This window comes from Peromyscus eremicus, chromosome 2, assembly GCF_949786415.1.
Source record: "Peromyscus eremicus chromosome 2, PerEre_H2_v1, whole genome shotgun sequence".
In the NCBI taxonomy this organism is placed as follows: domain Eukaryota; kingdom Metazoa; phylum Chordata; class Mammalia; order Rodentia; family Cricetidae; genus Peromyscus; species Peromyscus eremicus.
The window spans coordinates 129,410,781-129,425,236 of NC_081417.1; the positions used below are offsets into that span (position 1 = coordinate 129,410,781).

The 14,456-nt window shown below is 41.4% G+C and overlaps 1 protein-coding gene across 2 annotated transcripts in view; it reads left to right on the plus strand.

Moving 5' to 3' along the window:
• Positions 1–14,456, plus strand: part of Tesk2 (testis associated actin remodelling kinase 2) — a 104,287-nt gene that overhangs the window by 31,872 nt on the left and 57,959 nt on the right. Inside the window, exon 2 of one of the 2 annotated variants that reach the window (XM_059254804.1) lies at positions 488–791. In XM_059254804.1, coding sequence (XP_059110787.1) covers positions 570–791 — 222 coding nt within the window. In that variant the 5' untranslated portion in view covers positions 488–569. The remainder of the gene's footprint in view (positions 1–487; positions 792–14,456) is intronic. The other variant, XM_059254805.1, reaches the window with a different exon arrangement.

The following is a 14,456-nucleotide window of genomic DNA, read 5'->3' on the forward strand; positions in this document are numbered from 1 at the left end:
GTTCCAGGCGATCTGAAGCCCTCTTCTGACCACTGTGGGTACCAGGCAAGCACATGATACACACACATACATGCAGGCAAAACACGCATACACATGGAATAGATAAATCTTAAAAAAATGTTTGTTTGTTTTGTTTTTTGAGACAGGGTTTCTGTGTGTGGCCCTGGCTGTCCTGGAACTTGCTCTGTAGACCAGGTTGGCCTCAAATTCAGAAATCCACCTGCCTCTGAGTGCTGAGATTAGAGGTGTGTGCCACTGAAGCCTGGCTTAAAAAAAAATTTTTTTAAAAGCATGTTAATCTATGATCTTTATATATAGCTTGCCTTTGTGTATGTCAGTGTTGTTTTGAAAGAGAAGACAGAAGTATTTAGATCTGGAAATCAGAAGTAGAATGCAAAAAGAAATAAATATTTTTGCATTGAGAGTTTGTTAGTTTTCATGTAGTCATTAATGATTTTAGTAAAATGTGTTTCCTATTTTTCTGTAGTGTCACACTGGAAAAGAAGTAAAACTGAACAAAAAACTATGAGTGGAGTTCCTTCTTAAAAGAAGAGGTAATTATTGAAATTATGGATCGGAGCAAGCGGAACTCAATTGCAGGATTTCCCCCACGTGTGGAGCGTCTGGAAGAATTTGAAGGAGGTGGTGGAGGGGATGGGAACACTATCCAAGTGGGAAGAGTTTCATCATCTTCGTATCGTGCAATTATTAGTGCCTTTTCCAGACTGACAAGTTTAGATGACTTCACCCGTGAAAAAATAGGATCTGGGTTCTTCTCTGAAGTGTTCAAGGTGAGTGGTGATGTCTCAGCTTATTTCATAGGGTTTCCTGACAGTCAGAATCACTGCAGAGTTAATAGTTGTTTATGGTGTTTTGTTTGGTTGTTACCGCTCTTTTAAGATGGGTCTCGCCATATAACCCAGGCTGGCCTTGAACTCACAGAGATCCGCCTGCCCACACTTCTGAGTGTTGAGATTACAGGTGTGTACCACTACACTTTCACTGTTTCTCCTACCTCAACCTTCTGAGTGCTGGGATTATGTAAACTGTGAACTACCAGATATGATTTAAACTATTTTGAGAGACCTCATTCATATAACTTCTACTTGTTTTGTTTTTTTATTGTGAAAATATTGGCAATGGAATCCAGGGCCTTGTACATGCTAGGCAAATATTCTGCTATTGAACTACCTATACTCCCCCCTCCCAATGGGGTGTATGTGTATGTGTATATAAATGTGCAAGCATGAGTGTTCTGACTAGCCTCAAACTTACTGTATAGACAGGGCTAGCTTTGAACTTACATTGATTCAAATCTATTTCCTAAGTGCTATGGTTACTGGAGTGTGCTACCGTATCTGATCATCTCATATTTTAACATACACTATTTTTGTCTTTCATTGAGCATCTAATTTTAATATAATTTAATTTTATGTGTATGGCTATTTTGCTTGCATGTGTCTGTGCACCAAATGCATGCCTGGTGTTCAGGGAAGCCAGAAGAGGATATTAGATCCCCTGGGACTGGAATTACAGACAACTGTGAGCTACCATGTGGGTGCTGGGAATCAAATCTGAGTCCTCTGGAAGAACAGCAAGTGCTCTTAACTGCTGAGCCATCTCTCTAGCCGCAAACTTTTTTTTTTTTTTTTTTTAAATTACATTCATATACACTTTGGTTTAAATATGGTTTGTACCTTCCAAAATGCATGATACAGTTTAATCAAATCCAATGTAAAGTGTTACTTCATCTGTGGTGTTTAGAAGTGTGGCTTTGGAGGTGATCAAGGTTAGATATGTCATCGGTGTAGGATCCCCTACTGTTAGTCCTATAAGAGAAAGACCAGAGAGTGCACCTCTGGTCCTGTGATACCTTGCTTTTAGGATTCTGCTAGAAAGAAAGCCGCTTGAGCCTGAACCAACCATGAGCCCAAATAAACCTTTCTTCTTTCTCTTCCTCTTCCTCCTCTTCCTCCTCCTCTTCCTCCTCCTTTTCTTCCTCTTCCTCTTCCCACCTTCCCTCCCCGTATGTGGGTAATACATAGACCAGAGGTTGAATATAGTCCTCAATAATTCTCCATTTTAGACCAGAGGTTGAATGTAGTCCTTAATAACTCTCCATTTTATTTTTTGTTTGTTTTTAAGACAGGGTCTTGCTGGGTAGTTTTGGATGGTCTGGAACTCTTAGAGACCTGCTCTGCCTTTACTACCTAGGTTTTTTTTGTTTTTGTTTTTGTTTTTGTTTTTTGTGGGATTAAATGCATATACCACTGTGATGGGCTCCATTTTTTTTTTTTTTTCAAGGAAGGAAAGAAAGGGTTTATAAGGAAGTCAGGACAGGAACTCAAATGGCAGGATCCTGGAGGCAGGAGCTGATGCAGAAGGGGTGTTGCTTACTGGCTTGCTTCCCCCTGGCTTGCTCAACCTGCTTTCTTACAGAACCCAGGACCAGCATGGGCTCCACTTTATATTTTATTTATTTGTTACTGTATCTGTCTGTCTATCTATCTATCTATCTATCTATCTATCTATCTATCTATCTATCTATCTATCTATCTAATCTATCTATCTATCTATCTATCTATCTATCTATCTATCTATCTATCTATCTATCTCTGAGAGGTTTCTTAGTGTAACCTCGGCTGTCCTGGAATTTGCTCTGTAGATCAGGCTGACTGGATTAGCGATTTGCCTGCCTTTGTCTCCCTGAGAGCTTGGACTAATGACATGCAGTACCACACCCATCTCTTTATATTTTAGTTTCTTGAGTCAAGGTCTCTCTCTATAGCCCTGGCTGTCCTGAAACTGGCTATGTAGACCAAGCTGTCCTTGAACTCACAGAGATCTCCCTGCCTCTGCCTCCTCGGTGTTGGAAGTAGAGGCCTTTTCCTGTGGCCATCAAGCTCAGGTCTTCACATGTGTGGCAAGCACTTTGCTAACTGAGCCCCCTCCATTGCGCCCTCTTTTCTTTTTAAATCTTGTAGTCTTTATTAATTTACATTAAATAGTATTATATTCACTTTTCTAGATGGCTACTCGGTTGTACCACTAACACTTGTGTGTGTATTTGTTACAGTATTGGAAATTGGACTAGGGCCTCTCATGCTAGGCAAGGCCTTGCCACTGAACTCACTATGTAGCCTAAGGAGACCTTGAACTTTGAATCCTCTTAATCTCAGTCTCCAAGTAGCTGGGATTACAGGTCTGTATCACCAAGCTTGGTCCAAAATTTATTATATATTTGATATTTTCCCCATTGATTAAAATTGTCACCATCTTTCTGTGTTAAATTTTCCTATACAGTGTGATTTGGTCTCCTTCTGGACTTCGTTTTGAGTCATTAGTCTATCTATTCATATACCAGTACACATTGTTATAATAATTTAATCACGCGGCTTTGACATTTGGTTAATTTATCTCTTTTGACCTTTTTTAGAATTTTCTTGGTCTTTCATTTCTTCCTTCCTTCCTTCCTTTCCTTTTTTTTTTTATTTTTGGAGGAGTATTGGGCCTTTATCACAGGTCCTTGTACATGCTAAACAAATGCTCTACCATTGAGCTACTTTTCCAGCTCCCTTATTTTTTATGTGAATTTTAGAACTAATTTCTAAAAACTGGCTCTTGCCATATTGAGATTGCATTTGTAGACGAATTTAGGCACAGTTAATAGCTTTTAAAATACAATTTTTATTTTTACTTCTTTTGTTTTGTCTGATAGAGTCTTATATAGCCTAGGCTATCCTCAAACTCCCTACGTACCTGAGGATGACATTAAACTTCTGATCTTACTGCTTCTTCCTTCCAAGTGCTGAATTATAGGCATGTGCCACCGAGCCTGGCTTGCATGTTTGTTTTTTTTTTCTCTCTCTCTTTGTGGGGTGGTTGGGAACAGAGTATCACTGCATAGACCAGGCTGACCTTGAATCTATAGAGACCTGCCTTCTCAGTACTGTGGTAAGAAGCATGTTGTACTATGCCCTGACATTCTATATATATATATATTTGTTTGTTTATTATGTGTATTCATGTTGTCCATGTGTGGATTTGTGCCTTGAAAGCCAGAAGATGGTGTTAAATCCCCTGTGAGCTTCCTAATGTGAGCGCTGTGAATCAGACTCTAGTCCTCTGCAACAGCACATATTCTTAGCATGTACTCTTCCAGTCCCGGCCTGATTTTGTTTTAAATGTTGAATTTTTTTCATGTAGCTAGTTTACTGAATCTAAGTTTTGTAATAGATTTTTTTGTTGTTTAGTTTTTCAAGACAGGGTTTCTTTGTGTAGCCTTAGCTGTCCAAGAACTTGATCTGTAGCCCAGGCTGGCCTTGAACTCACAAAGATCTACCTGCTTCTGCTTCCCAAGTGCTGAGATTAAAGACATACACTACCACTGTCTGACTAGACTTTTTTTTTTTTTTTTAATGTATACAGGTTCTTTGTTTGCCTGTATGCCTGCAGAACAAAAGAGGGCATCAGATTGTGAGTCGCTATGTGGGGGCTGGGAATTGAACTCAGGACCTCTGGAAGAGCAGCCAGTACTCTTAACCTCTGAACCATCTCTCCAACCCCATATAATAGTTTTTAAAGTTGACTTGCTTTGGTTTTTCAGCTTGCTGATCATATGTGAATAATGATACATTTATTTTCGACTTCCATACTTTAATAATGTTTTTCTTAGCAAAGTGTATTGATTTAGACTTCCTGAACATTTTTAAAATAATGACTTTTGGCTGGGCGGTGGTGGCACATGCCTTTAATCCCAGCACTCAGGAGGCAGAGGCAGGCTGATCTCTGTGAGTTCGAGGCCAGCCTGGGCTACAGAGTGAGTTCCAGGAAAGGTACAAAGCTACACAGAGAAACCCTGTCACAAAAAAAACCAAAAAACCAAAACCAAAACAAAACAAAACAAATGACTTTTGGCATCTTTGTCTTATTCCTGACTTTAATAGGAATACTTGTAATGTTTTCCAGTTAAACATGATATGATTCAGAGGCTGAGATAGATACCCTTCATTCTGTTAAAGATCCTTTTCTTTTTAGATTTATTTTATTTTATGTGTATGTTTTGCCTACATTATATGTATGCGCCCCGTGTGTATACCTGGTGTCTGTGGAGGTCAGAGAGGACATCGGGTCCCTAGAAACTGGAGTTACCTCTGGTTGTGAACCACCATGTGGGTGCTACTAACCAAACTCTGGCCCACTGGAAGAGTAACATGGGTGCTAAACTGCTGAGCCATCTCTTTGGTCCCTATCTTCAAAATCTTTTTTTTTTTTTTCCTTTTGATTTTTTGAGAAGGGTTTCTCTGTGTAGCCTTGACTATCTTGGAACTCACTTTGTAGACCAGGCTGGCCTTAAATTTACAGAGATCCACCTGCTGGGATTAAAGTCATTGCCACCACCACCCGGCCCAAAATCTTAACAAGAAAAAAATCTCCTGGGCTATTGAGATAGCTCAGTAGTAAAGGCCTTGCTAGCAAGCCTAACAGTCTTTGATCCCTGGGCCCCACATGACAGAAGGAGAGAACTGATTCCCACAAGTTGTCCTTTAATGTCCATACACATGCCATGGGAAGTCAGCACATGTGCATGTATGTACACACACACACACAATAGATAAATAAATAAATGCAAAAAAAATTAAAATATAGGGCTGGAGAGATGGCTCAGAGGTTAAGAGCACTAGCTGCTCTTCCAGAGGTCCTGAGTTCAATTCCTAGCAACCACATGGTGGCTCAAAACCATCTATAATGAGATCTGGTGCCTTCTTCTGGTGTGCAGACATGCTTCCAGACAGAACACTATACATAATAAATAAATAAATAAATAAATAAATAAATAAATAAATAAATAAATAAATAAATAAATACAGACAGACAGAACACTATACATAATAATAATTAATTAATTAAAATACCTTCCTCGAAAACAAAAAATCTGTTAGCTGGGCGGTGGTGGTGCACGCCTTTAATCCCAGCACTTGGGAGGCAGAGACAGGTGGATCTCTGTGAGTTTGTTTGTTTTTTGTTTGTGTTTTTTGTTTTTGTTTTTGTTTTTGAGATAGGGTTTCTCTGTAGCTTTGGAGCCTGTCCTGGAACTCGCTTTGTGTAGCATGAATCTTAAACAGTCTTGTTAATAAAAACAAACCTGGGGCAGGTATTGGGGTAAATGCTGGAAGATCAGAGAGACAGAACAAGCCACAGCTAACCTCACCTGGCCAACTTCTCAGCTGGTCTTGATTCCTCAGACTGGAAGCTTCTGTGTCCTCATCCCAATGGCTCTCAGCTGAACTGCTGCTCGAAAGCCTGAAGCTTAACCAGCAAAAAGCTTCTAGTTTCTGGTCCTCACGCCTTTCTGCTTTCTACCACCACTCCCTGGGATTAAAGTCTCGCTTTCTGGGATTAAAGGCGTGTGTCACCATGCCTGGCCGTTTCCAATGTGGCCTTGAACTCACAGAGATCCAGAGGGATTTCTACCTCTGGAGTGCTAGGATTAAAGGTGTGAGTGCCACCATTTTCTAGCCTTTGTATCTAGTGGCTGTTCTGTCTCTGACCCCAGAAAAGTTTATTAGGGTGTACAATATTTTGGGGAACATAATACCACCACAGCTTTGTAGACCAGGCTGGCCTTGAACTCGGATCTCTGTGAGTTTGAGGCCAGCCTGGTCCACAGAGTGAGTTCCAGGACAGCCAGAACTGTTTCACAGAGAAACCCTGTCTCAAAAAACCAAAAAGAAAAAAAAGAAAGAAAGAAAAGAAAAAGAAAAAGCACTATTTTAATCAAGAAGCACAGAGTAAGGACCCATAGGAGATCAAATCATGAAAACTCTCATTTATTTTTACCATACTTCTTAGTTTTCTATGTCCTGGTTTCTTGTATTTGTTTCTTTACTCTTGATATGTGTGTGTGTGTGTGTGTGTGTATATATATATATATATATATATACACACACACACACACACTTTTTTTTTTCCGAGACAGGGTTTCTCTGTGTAGCTTTGCGCCTTTTCCTGGAACTCACTTGGTAGCCCAGGCTGGCCTCGAACTCACAGAGATCCGCCTGGCTCTGCCTCCCGAGTGCTGGGATCAAAGGCGTGCGCCGCCGCCGCCGCCGCCGCCGCCGCCGCCGCCGCCGCCGCCGCCACCGCCACCGCCACCACCACCACCACCGCCTGGCTTGTTTCTTTACTCTTGAAGAGGTAACCATTGGGGGAATGGAATCCTGTGAGGGTGTGTCTCCAGTGAACCAAGGACTTCATACTTAGGCTCTAGCTCCTGATTTTTTTTAGTCAGGCTGACCTCAAGTCTTGCTGTGTAGCCATGGATGACTTTGAACTCTGGATCCTCTTGCCTCCACTTCCCCAGTGCTGGGATCACAGAATTGAGCCACCAAATCTATTTCTTTTTTTATAAGCAATCATTTATGAGGCATTTCTTCATTATTTATGTATATTTGAAAGAATTGTATACAGTGCTTTCTGTTCTCTGCTAACAAGTTTATGAAAAGAAGGCCTAAAATATTTATGAAGCAAAACACAGCTGGGTTATACATGGAATATAATGAACTTTAAATCTATATGCAGCTGTGCTGTAAGATGGTTTTAACTCATGTTTTTATTATCAAAACAATTTAACTCATCTCATGAGGAAACAGGCTAGTGAAAACCCATGCCTGTTATTTTTAGCCTGTCTCTTAGGTTTTTTCTATCCCCTAATTTCTCGTTTTCTGTGCCTGAGTATTGAAGAGGTAACATTTGAGGGGATGCCAGCAATAGATGGGCTACAGAGGACCCACCAGTTGTTAATAAAGACTAAGATTGCTCCTGAAACATCTGTTCAGGTAGCTGCTGCCCTCCTGTAATCCATCTGTGTGAGCAGCGAGTATGGGTTTTACAGCATGATTGGTCAAGAAGGCAGACAGTGAAAAAAGAGTGTGGTGGATACCCAAAGACCACAGTGGTGACGTTAATTTATTTTTGATGGTTGCTTTGTGCTACAGTGGCTAAGCTGAGCAGTTGCTAGAGACCACAAGGCCTCAGAGCCCTATTGTGTTATAATTACTGTCTGACCCCAAACAGAAAGTTTGCCAACCCATGATCTAATAGCTATAGTGTATGGCTGAGTGGAAGTTAGATTTTAGTTTTGATTATAAAGTACCCATGATTATAGAACCTTAAAGGTCAGGGTAAATGGAACATCAGTGACAATGAAAAGAAATATTTGACTTCAGATACAAGTTACACAGGCTACTTAACGACCTTCAGCTGCCCTAGAGAAGAAAAAGAGAAAAAAAAGGGGGGGGGGGTTGGGATGGTGGCCAGCTCTGCTGTCACATGCCTTAAACCCTGTCCCGGCACTCAGGAGGTAGAGGCAGGTAGATCTTGAAGAGTGTAGACTTAGGTGTATTCTTCTAAAATAATTCAGTTTTGGAATTTAAGATCCTGCAGATATCCTTAACAAGAGGCCTTCCTTAGTTCTGTTCCCTGCATACGTTAGACTGCCCCTTGTGTAGCTCTGAAGTCTGCTCTACAGAAGTAACTGGCTCTGCAGAAGTTCTAAGGAGCTCAGACTGCAGACTCACACCAGTGGGCCTTCTCTGCTTTTCCTGTGTTTGTTCCATTTCATCAGTGTCTAGCACAGCTGTTACCTAGAGAGAATGCGTTAGGTATTTGTTGTGTGAAAGAAGAAATTTATGCATGCTGTGTGTGTGTGTGTGTGTGTTTGCGTTTGCATAATAGAAAGAGAATCCAGGGATTCACTGTCTGTATTTGAATCTCAACTGCCACTATAAATGTTCTAACATGGGTCAAATCACTTGACTCTGTTTCCATTTCTTTATCTGCAAAAATGGAGATTGAAATAGTACTTATTTTGGGGCTGGTAAGATGGCTCAGCCAGTAAAGGTGCTTGGTATTAAGCCTTACAGCCTGAGTTTCATCTCTGGGATTTCCATGATAAAAGGAGAAAATCAACTCCTGCAAATTGTCCTTTAATATATGCACACATGAACTGTGGCATGTACATGTGCTGCCCCTCCAATAAATACATAATTGTAATTTTAAAAAATTAATAAGCAAACGTGGCATGCACATATACTCCCCCTCCAGTAAATACATAAGTATAATTTTAAAAATTAAAAAGCAAAAGAAATAATACCTGTCTTATGGAGTTGAAGATATGCTAAGGTAGTATATGTAAGTATAGAGTTTCTCTATAAAGCAGCTGTCTGTCCTGGAACTCACTTTGTAGACCAGAGTAGCCTCGAACTCAGAGATCCACCTGCCTCTGCCTCCTGAGTGCTGGGATCAAAGGCGTGCACCACTACTAAGCCTTTTTTCTTTTCTTTTCTTTTTTTTTTTTTTTTTTGAGACAGAGTCTTATACGTAGTTCTGGCTGGCATGGAACTCTGTGAATTTGCAGAGATCCACCTTTGAGTTCTGTGATTAAAGGCATATACCACCATACCCCATTCTTGATTTTGGTTTGGTTTTTGGATTTTTTTTTAAAGTAATTGATTTATTCTTATTTTATGTGCATTGGTGTTTTGCCTGTGTGTATGTCTGTGTGAGGGTCCCCTGGAACTGGAGTTAACAGACAGTTATGAGCTGCCATGTGGGTGCTGGGGATTGAACCCTGGTCCTCTGGAAGAGCAGTCAGTGCTCTTAACCACTAAGCCATCTCTACAGCCCCTGGTTTTTGGATTTTTGAGACAAGAGTCTCTGTATTATGTAGCTCTGGCTGTCCTGGAACTTGTTATGTAGACCAATCTGGCCTTGAACTCGCAGAGTTCTTGATTTTGAAGGTTACTTTAATTCTCTGAGTACTTAAGAGCAGTTCAATTCTGAAATGTCTGGTTCTGTAGAGAAAACAGACAAGGGCAGGCACACACACACACACACACACACACACACACACACACACACACACACACATACCCCTTGCTCCTGGAGATGAAGAAAGAGTTCTGATTTTCTCCCATTAGTATTTTACTAAACAGCAACACAAATGCCAACTTGTAAGGAGCAGTAAACTTACAAGCTAAAAGAACCCAGTGTTTGCCATCTGGTTGGTATTGAAATACTGATTTATTCATGTTTCTGGCTATGCATTTATTATTTAACACACCTTCAGCTTGTCATGCACACTCTAGTATTCTCAACAGTTGTGGTTTAAGGAAAGCAAAGAAACATTTTAGCAAACAAATATTGTCCTATGATGTTTATTTTTGTGATTGGGAAGGTGGTCTTTACTTATAGGTGTGTATAACCATGCTGGGCTTCGTGCATGTTACGGGTGCCTTCTACCACTGGAGAAACACCCTTAGGCAGAGGTTGAGTTTTTATATTCTCTGGTAGCTACTATGTTTCAAAATGCTAGTACTGGGCTGAAGATGTAGGTCTGTAACATGCTTGCCTACCATGTATGAGGTTCCAACCCAAACACCCCATAAAGTGGGTATAGTGGTGTGTACCTATAGTCCTAGCACTTGGGAGGGAGGTAAAGGCAGGAGGATCAGAAATTCACGGTCATTCTTTGCTGTATAATATGTTTGAAGCCAGTCTGGCCTCCATGTCCCAGTTCTACCCAAATCTGATAACAGTTTTTTTGGGGGGTGTATGTTCATGTAGGGTTTCCCCACATTGCCTACGCTGGCCTAAAACTCGTGGCCTAAAGTGATCCTCCTGTTTCAGCCTCTCAAGTAATTGGCATTATAGGTGAGTGCCACCATACCCAGCATCAGTATTTTTTAATCTTCTAAACTGTAACTTATAAACTTTGAAAGAAAGCAAAGCTGCCTCTTTCTTTTCTTTCCTTTCCTTTTTTCTTTTTCTTGTCTCCACTTCCCTCTCCCCCACCTCTTTTTTTTTTTTTTTCCCCTGAGACAAAGTCTCATATATCCCAGGGTGGCCTAGTTTACATTCACATCGGCAGTATATATATAGTGTATATAGCAGGGTTTTTTGTTGTTGTTGTTGTTTTGAAGTTTTTTTTTAGACAGGTTTCTAGTGTAGCCCTGGCTGTCCTGGAACTCATTTTGTAGATCAGGCTGGCCTCACACTCAGAGATCTGCCTGCCCTTGCTTCCTGAGTGCTGGAATCGAAGGTGTGTGCCACAATACCTGGCTTCTCAGCGTCATTCTCACTGCCCCTCCCCTCACTGTGTGAGTGTGTCTTTTGTATCACTCAGTACTATAGTTCCTTAATGTAGGGTCTGTAAACCTGGAGCTAGGCTAGCAACCATCAAACCCCGATTATCCTCCTGTTTCCATCTCTTCCAGCGCTGGCATCACAGGCAATGTGGCTGTGTCCACCGTTTTACATTGGGTTGGGGATTTGAACTGAGGTCCTCATGCTTGCATAGTAAGGACTCTTAGCCACTCAGCCATCTCCCTTGTCCCTGTTACTTGTTTTCCTAATGACTGACATTCTGACTGGTGTGAGACAAAATTTGAGTATAATTTTGATTTATGCTCCTCTGATGGCTAATGATATTGAATACTTTTCAATATGTTTATTGGCTATTTGCATTTCATCTGAGAACAATCTATTCATTATCCCTCTACTGATTGTGTTTTTTAATATTTATTTATTTATTTATTTTTGTTTTTGATGCAAGGTCTCTGTGTAGCCCTGACTATCCTGGAACTCGCTCTGTAGACCTGGCTGGCCTTGAACTCACAGAGATCCTCTTGCCTCTGCCTCCCAAATGCCCAGCTGATTACTTTTGTTTTTTGTTTTGTTTTGTTTTGTTTTTTCGAGACAGGGTTTCTCTGTGTAGTTTTGGTGCCTGTCTTGGATCTCGATCTGTAGACCAGGCTGGCCTCGAACTCACAGAGATCTGCCTGGCTCTGCCTGCCAAGAGCTAGGATTAAAGGCGTGCATCAGTGCCACCTGGCTAATTACTTTTTCTTTTAATTTTTTAAAAAATTTCTTCTTTAGTTTTTTTAGTTCTTTGTGTATTCTGGATATTAACCATCTGTCAGATGTATATCTAGCAAATATTTTCTCCCATTCTGTAGGCTGTACCTTCACTCAGTTAACTGTTCCCTTTGCTGTAGAGAAGCTTTAAAGTTTCATGTGGTCCCATCTGTCTATTCTTGAATGGAGTCCTAGTTAAAAAGTCTTGCCTACTAGGCATTTCAGACATACTACTTTTTGAACTTTTTTTCTGATGTGCATAACAGGATGGATATACCAGGACCCTTTGAGGAAAAAAGTAAAGAGTAGTCGGAAACATCTCCAAATCCCAGAATATCCTTGAACAACACTAGTGTGTGTCTTAGCTTGTCTGTCTCCTCATATCAAGCCAAGTACCTCAGAATTGAACTGCCTCAAGCAGCCAGAGAAGTAAGGTAACCCTCAAAATCAAGGAAGAACAAGTGTAGAAAACCCTACTATTATTCTGCAATAAAAGCAGTGGTGTTTATCAGTTACGAGTGAAAGTGAAGATGTTTTGAGTGTGAGAAACAGTTGAGGAAGAGCGTTACGGTTGTTCAATCCATCATTGCTGTGACCAAACACCAGGCGGAAGCAACCTAAGAGAGGAAGGGCTTACTTCCTTTGTAGTTTCCAAACTTTAGGACTGCAGTCTATGCTGTACCGTGGTAAACACAGCCTCAAGGGAGTAGGTGGGGGGTGGAGGGGGTAGCTTCTACACTTGTGATCTACAGGAAAAGGCAGGAAGGGGCCAGGGACAAGGTGCCTCTGAGGAACAGCCCTCAGCTACCCAGTTCCTCCAGCTAGATTCACCTCCATAGATTTCTAGAACTTTTTCAAAATAACAGCAGCAGCTTAGGAGCAAGCCCTCACACAGGGACCACTGAGGATAAATAGTTCATATCCAAACTAAGTATGGACAAGAGAATTCAAGCAACAGGATTGAACCTTTGGAAGTACCTCTATTTGGGAGAAGGTAGGGAGAAAAAGGAAAAATTTGCAAGAGAGGGCTGGGCAGATGGCCTGGTGGGTAAAGTGCTTGCTGGTAGAGTGGGAGGACCCGAGTCTTCACAGAACCAAGTGTTAGTGTGTAATCACGGTGCTCCTGTAATGAGATGGAGGAGGTGAGAAGAAATCCCTACAAGCTGTTGGGCCAGCTAGCCTGATGTAAACAGTAGCCAACAAGAAGAGACCCTGTCTGAAATAAGGTCTGAGGTGACATGATGATTGACACCCACGGTTGTCCTCTGATCTTCACATGCATGCTGTGGCATGTGTATGCACATACACAAACATATACACATAAACCTGTGAAGACATACACAAACAAATATTTGTTTTTGTTTTGTGTATATGTGTGTGTTTTGAGACAGGGTCTCACTATGTAGTCATGGCTGGCATGGAACTCACTATGTAGACCAGTTTGGCCTCAAACTCATAGAGATCCACCTGCCTCTGCCTCCCATGTGCTAGATTTAAATGTGTATGCTACCATACCTGGCCACACAAAGATTTAAAAACAAAAAGCAAAAAACAGGCCCTCTGCATAAACGAGACAGTTGTGTAGTTTGATCTGCTTAAGGGCCCCCCTGGCAGTAGGATCAGGATCCATCCCTGGTGCATGAGCTGGTTTTCTGGAGCCCATTACCTATGGTGGGACACCTTGCACAGCCTTGATGCAAGGGGAGGGGCCTGGACCTGCCTCTACTGAATGTACCAGGCTCTGCTAACTCCCCATGGGAGGCCTTACCTTGTTGGAGGAGGGAATGGGGGGTCAGTTGTGGGGGCGGAAGGATGGAGGGGCAGGAGGAGGGAAGAAAGGGGGATCTGTGATTGGTATGTAAAATGAATAGAAAAAATTCTTAAAAAAAAAAAATCAAGAAACAATAACAACAAAAATGAAGTAGCAAGACAGGCAAGTAGAAATCAGAAATAGGTTCATAAATATCAGGAAAGTTTCCAGATTTACCATAAATTTCAGGGAGCTTGAGGTTATCTTTATTTTTATTTATTTATTTATTTATTTATTTATTTTTGGTTTTTCGAGACAGGGTTTCTCTGTGTAGCTTTGCGCCTCTCCTGGAACTCACTTGGTAGCCCAGGCTGGCCTCGAACTCACAGAGATTCTCCTGGCTCTGCCTCCCGAGTGCTGGGATTAAAGGCGTGCGCCACCACCGCCCGGCGAGGTTATTTTTAAAATTTTTTCTTTTTAAACATTTATTGAGTGTGTGTGTGTGTGTGTGTGTGTACACGTGTACGCGCGCGCGCGCACACAAGCCATGGCTCACATTTAGAGGTCAGAAGATAACTTTCAAGAGTGGGTTCTCCTGTTCACCATATGGGTTCCAGGGATCAAATTCAAGTGGTCAGACTTGACAGAAGTGCTCTCTCCTGCCAAGCCATCTTATTGGCCTGTGATGGTTAACCTTTGTGATCAACTTGACAGGATTTAGAATCAGCTTGGAAATATGAACCTATGAGTGTCCGTAAGGTATTTCCTGAGTAGTTTAGCTGAGGAGGGA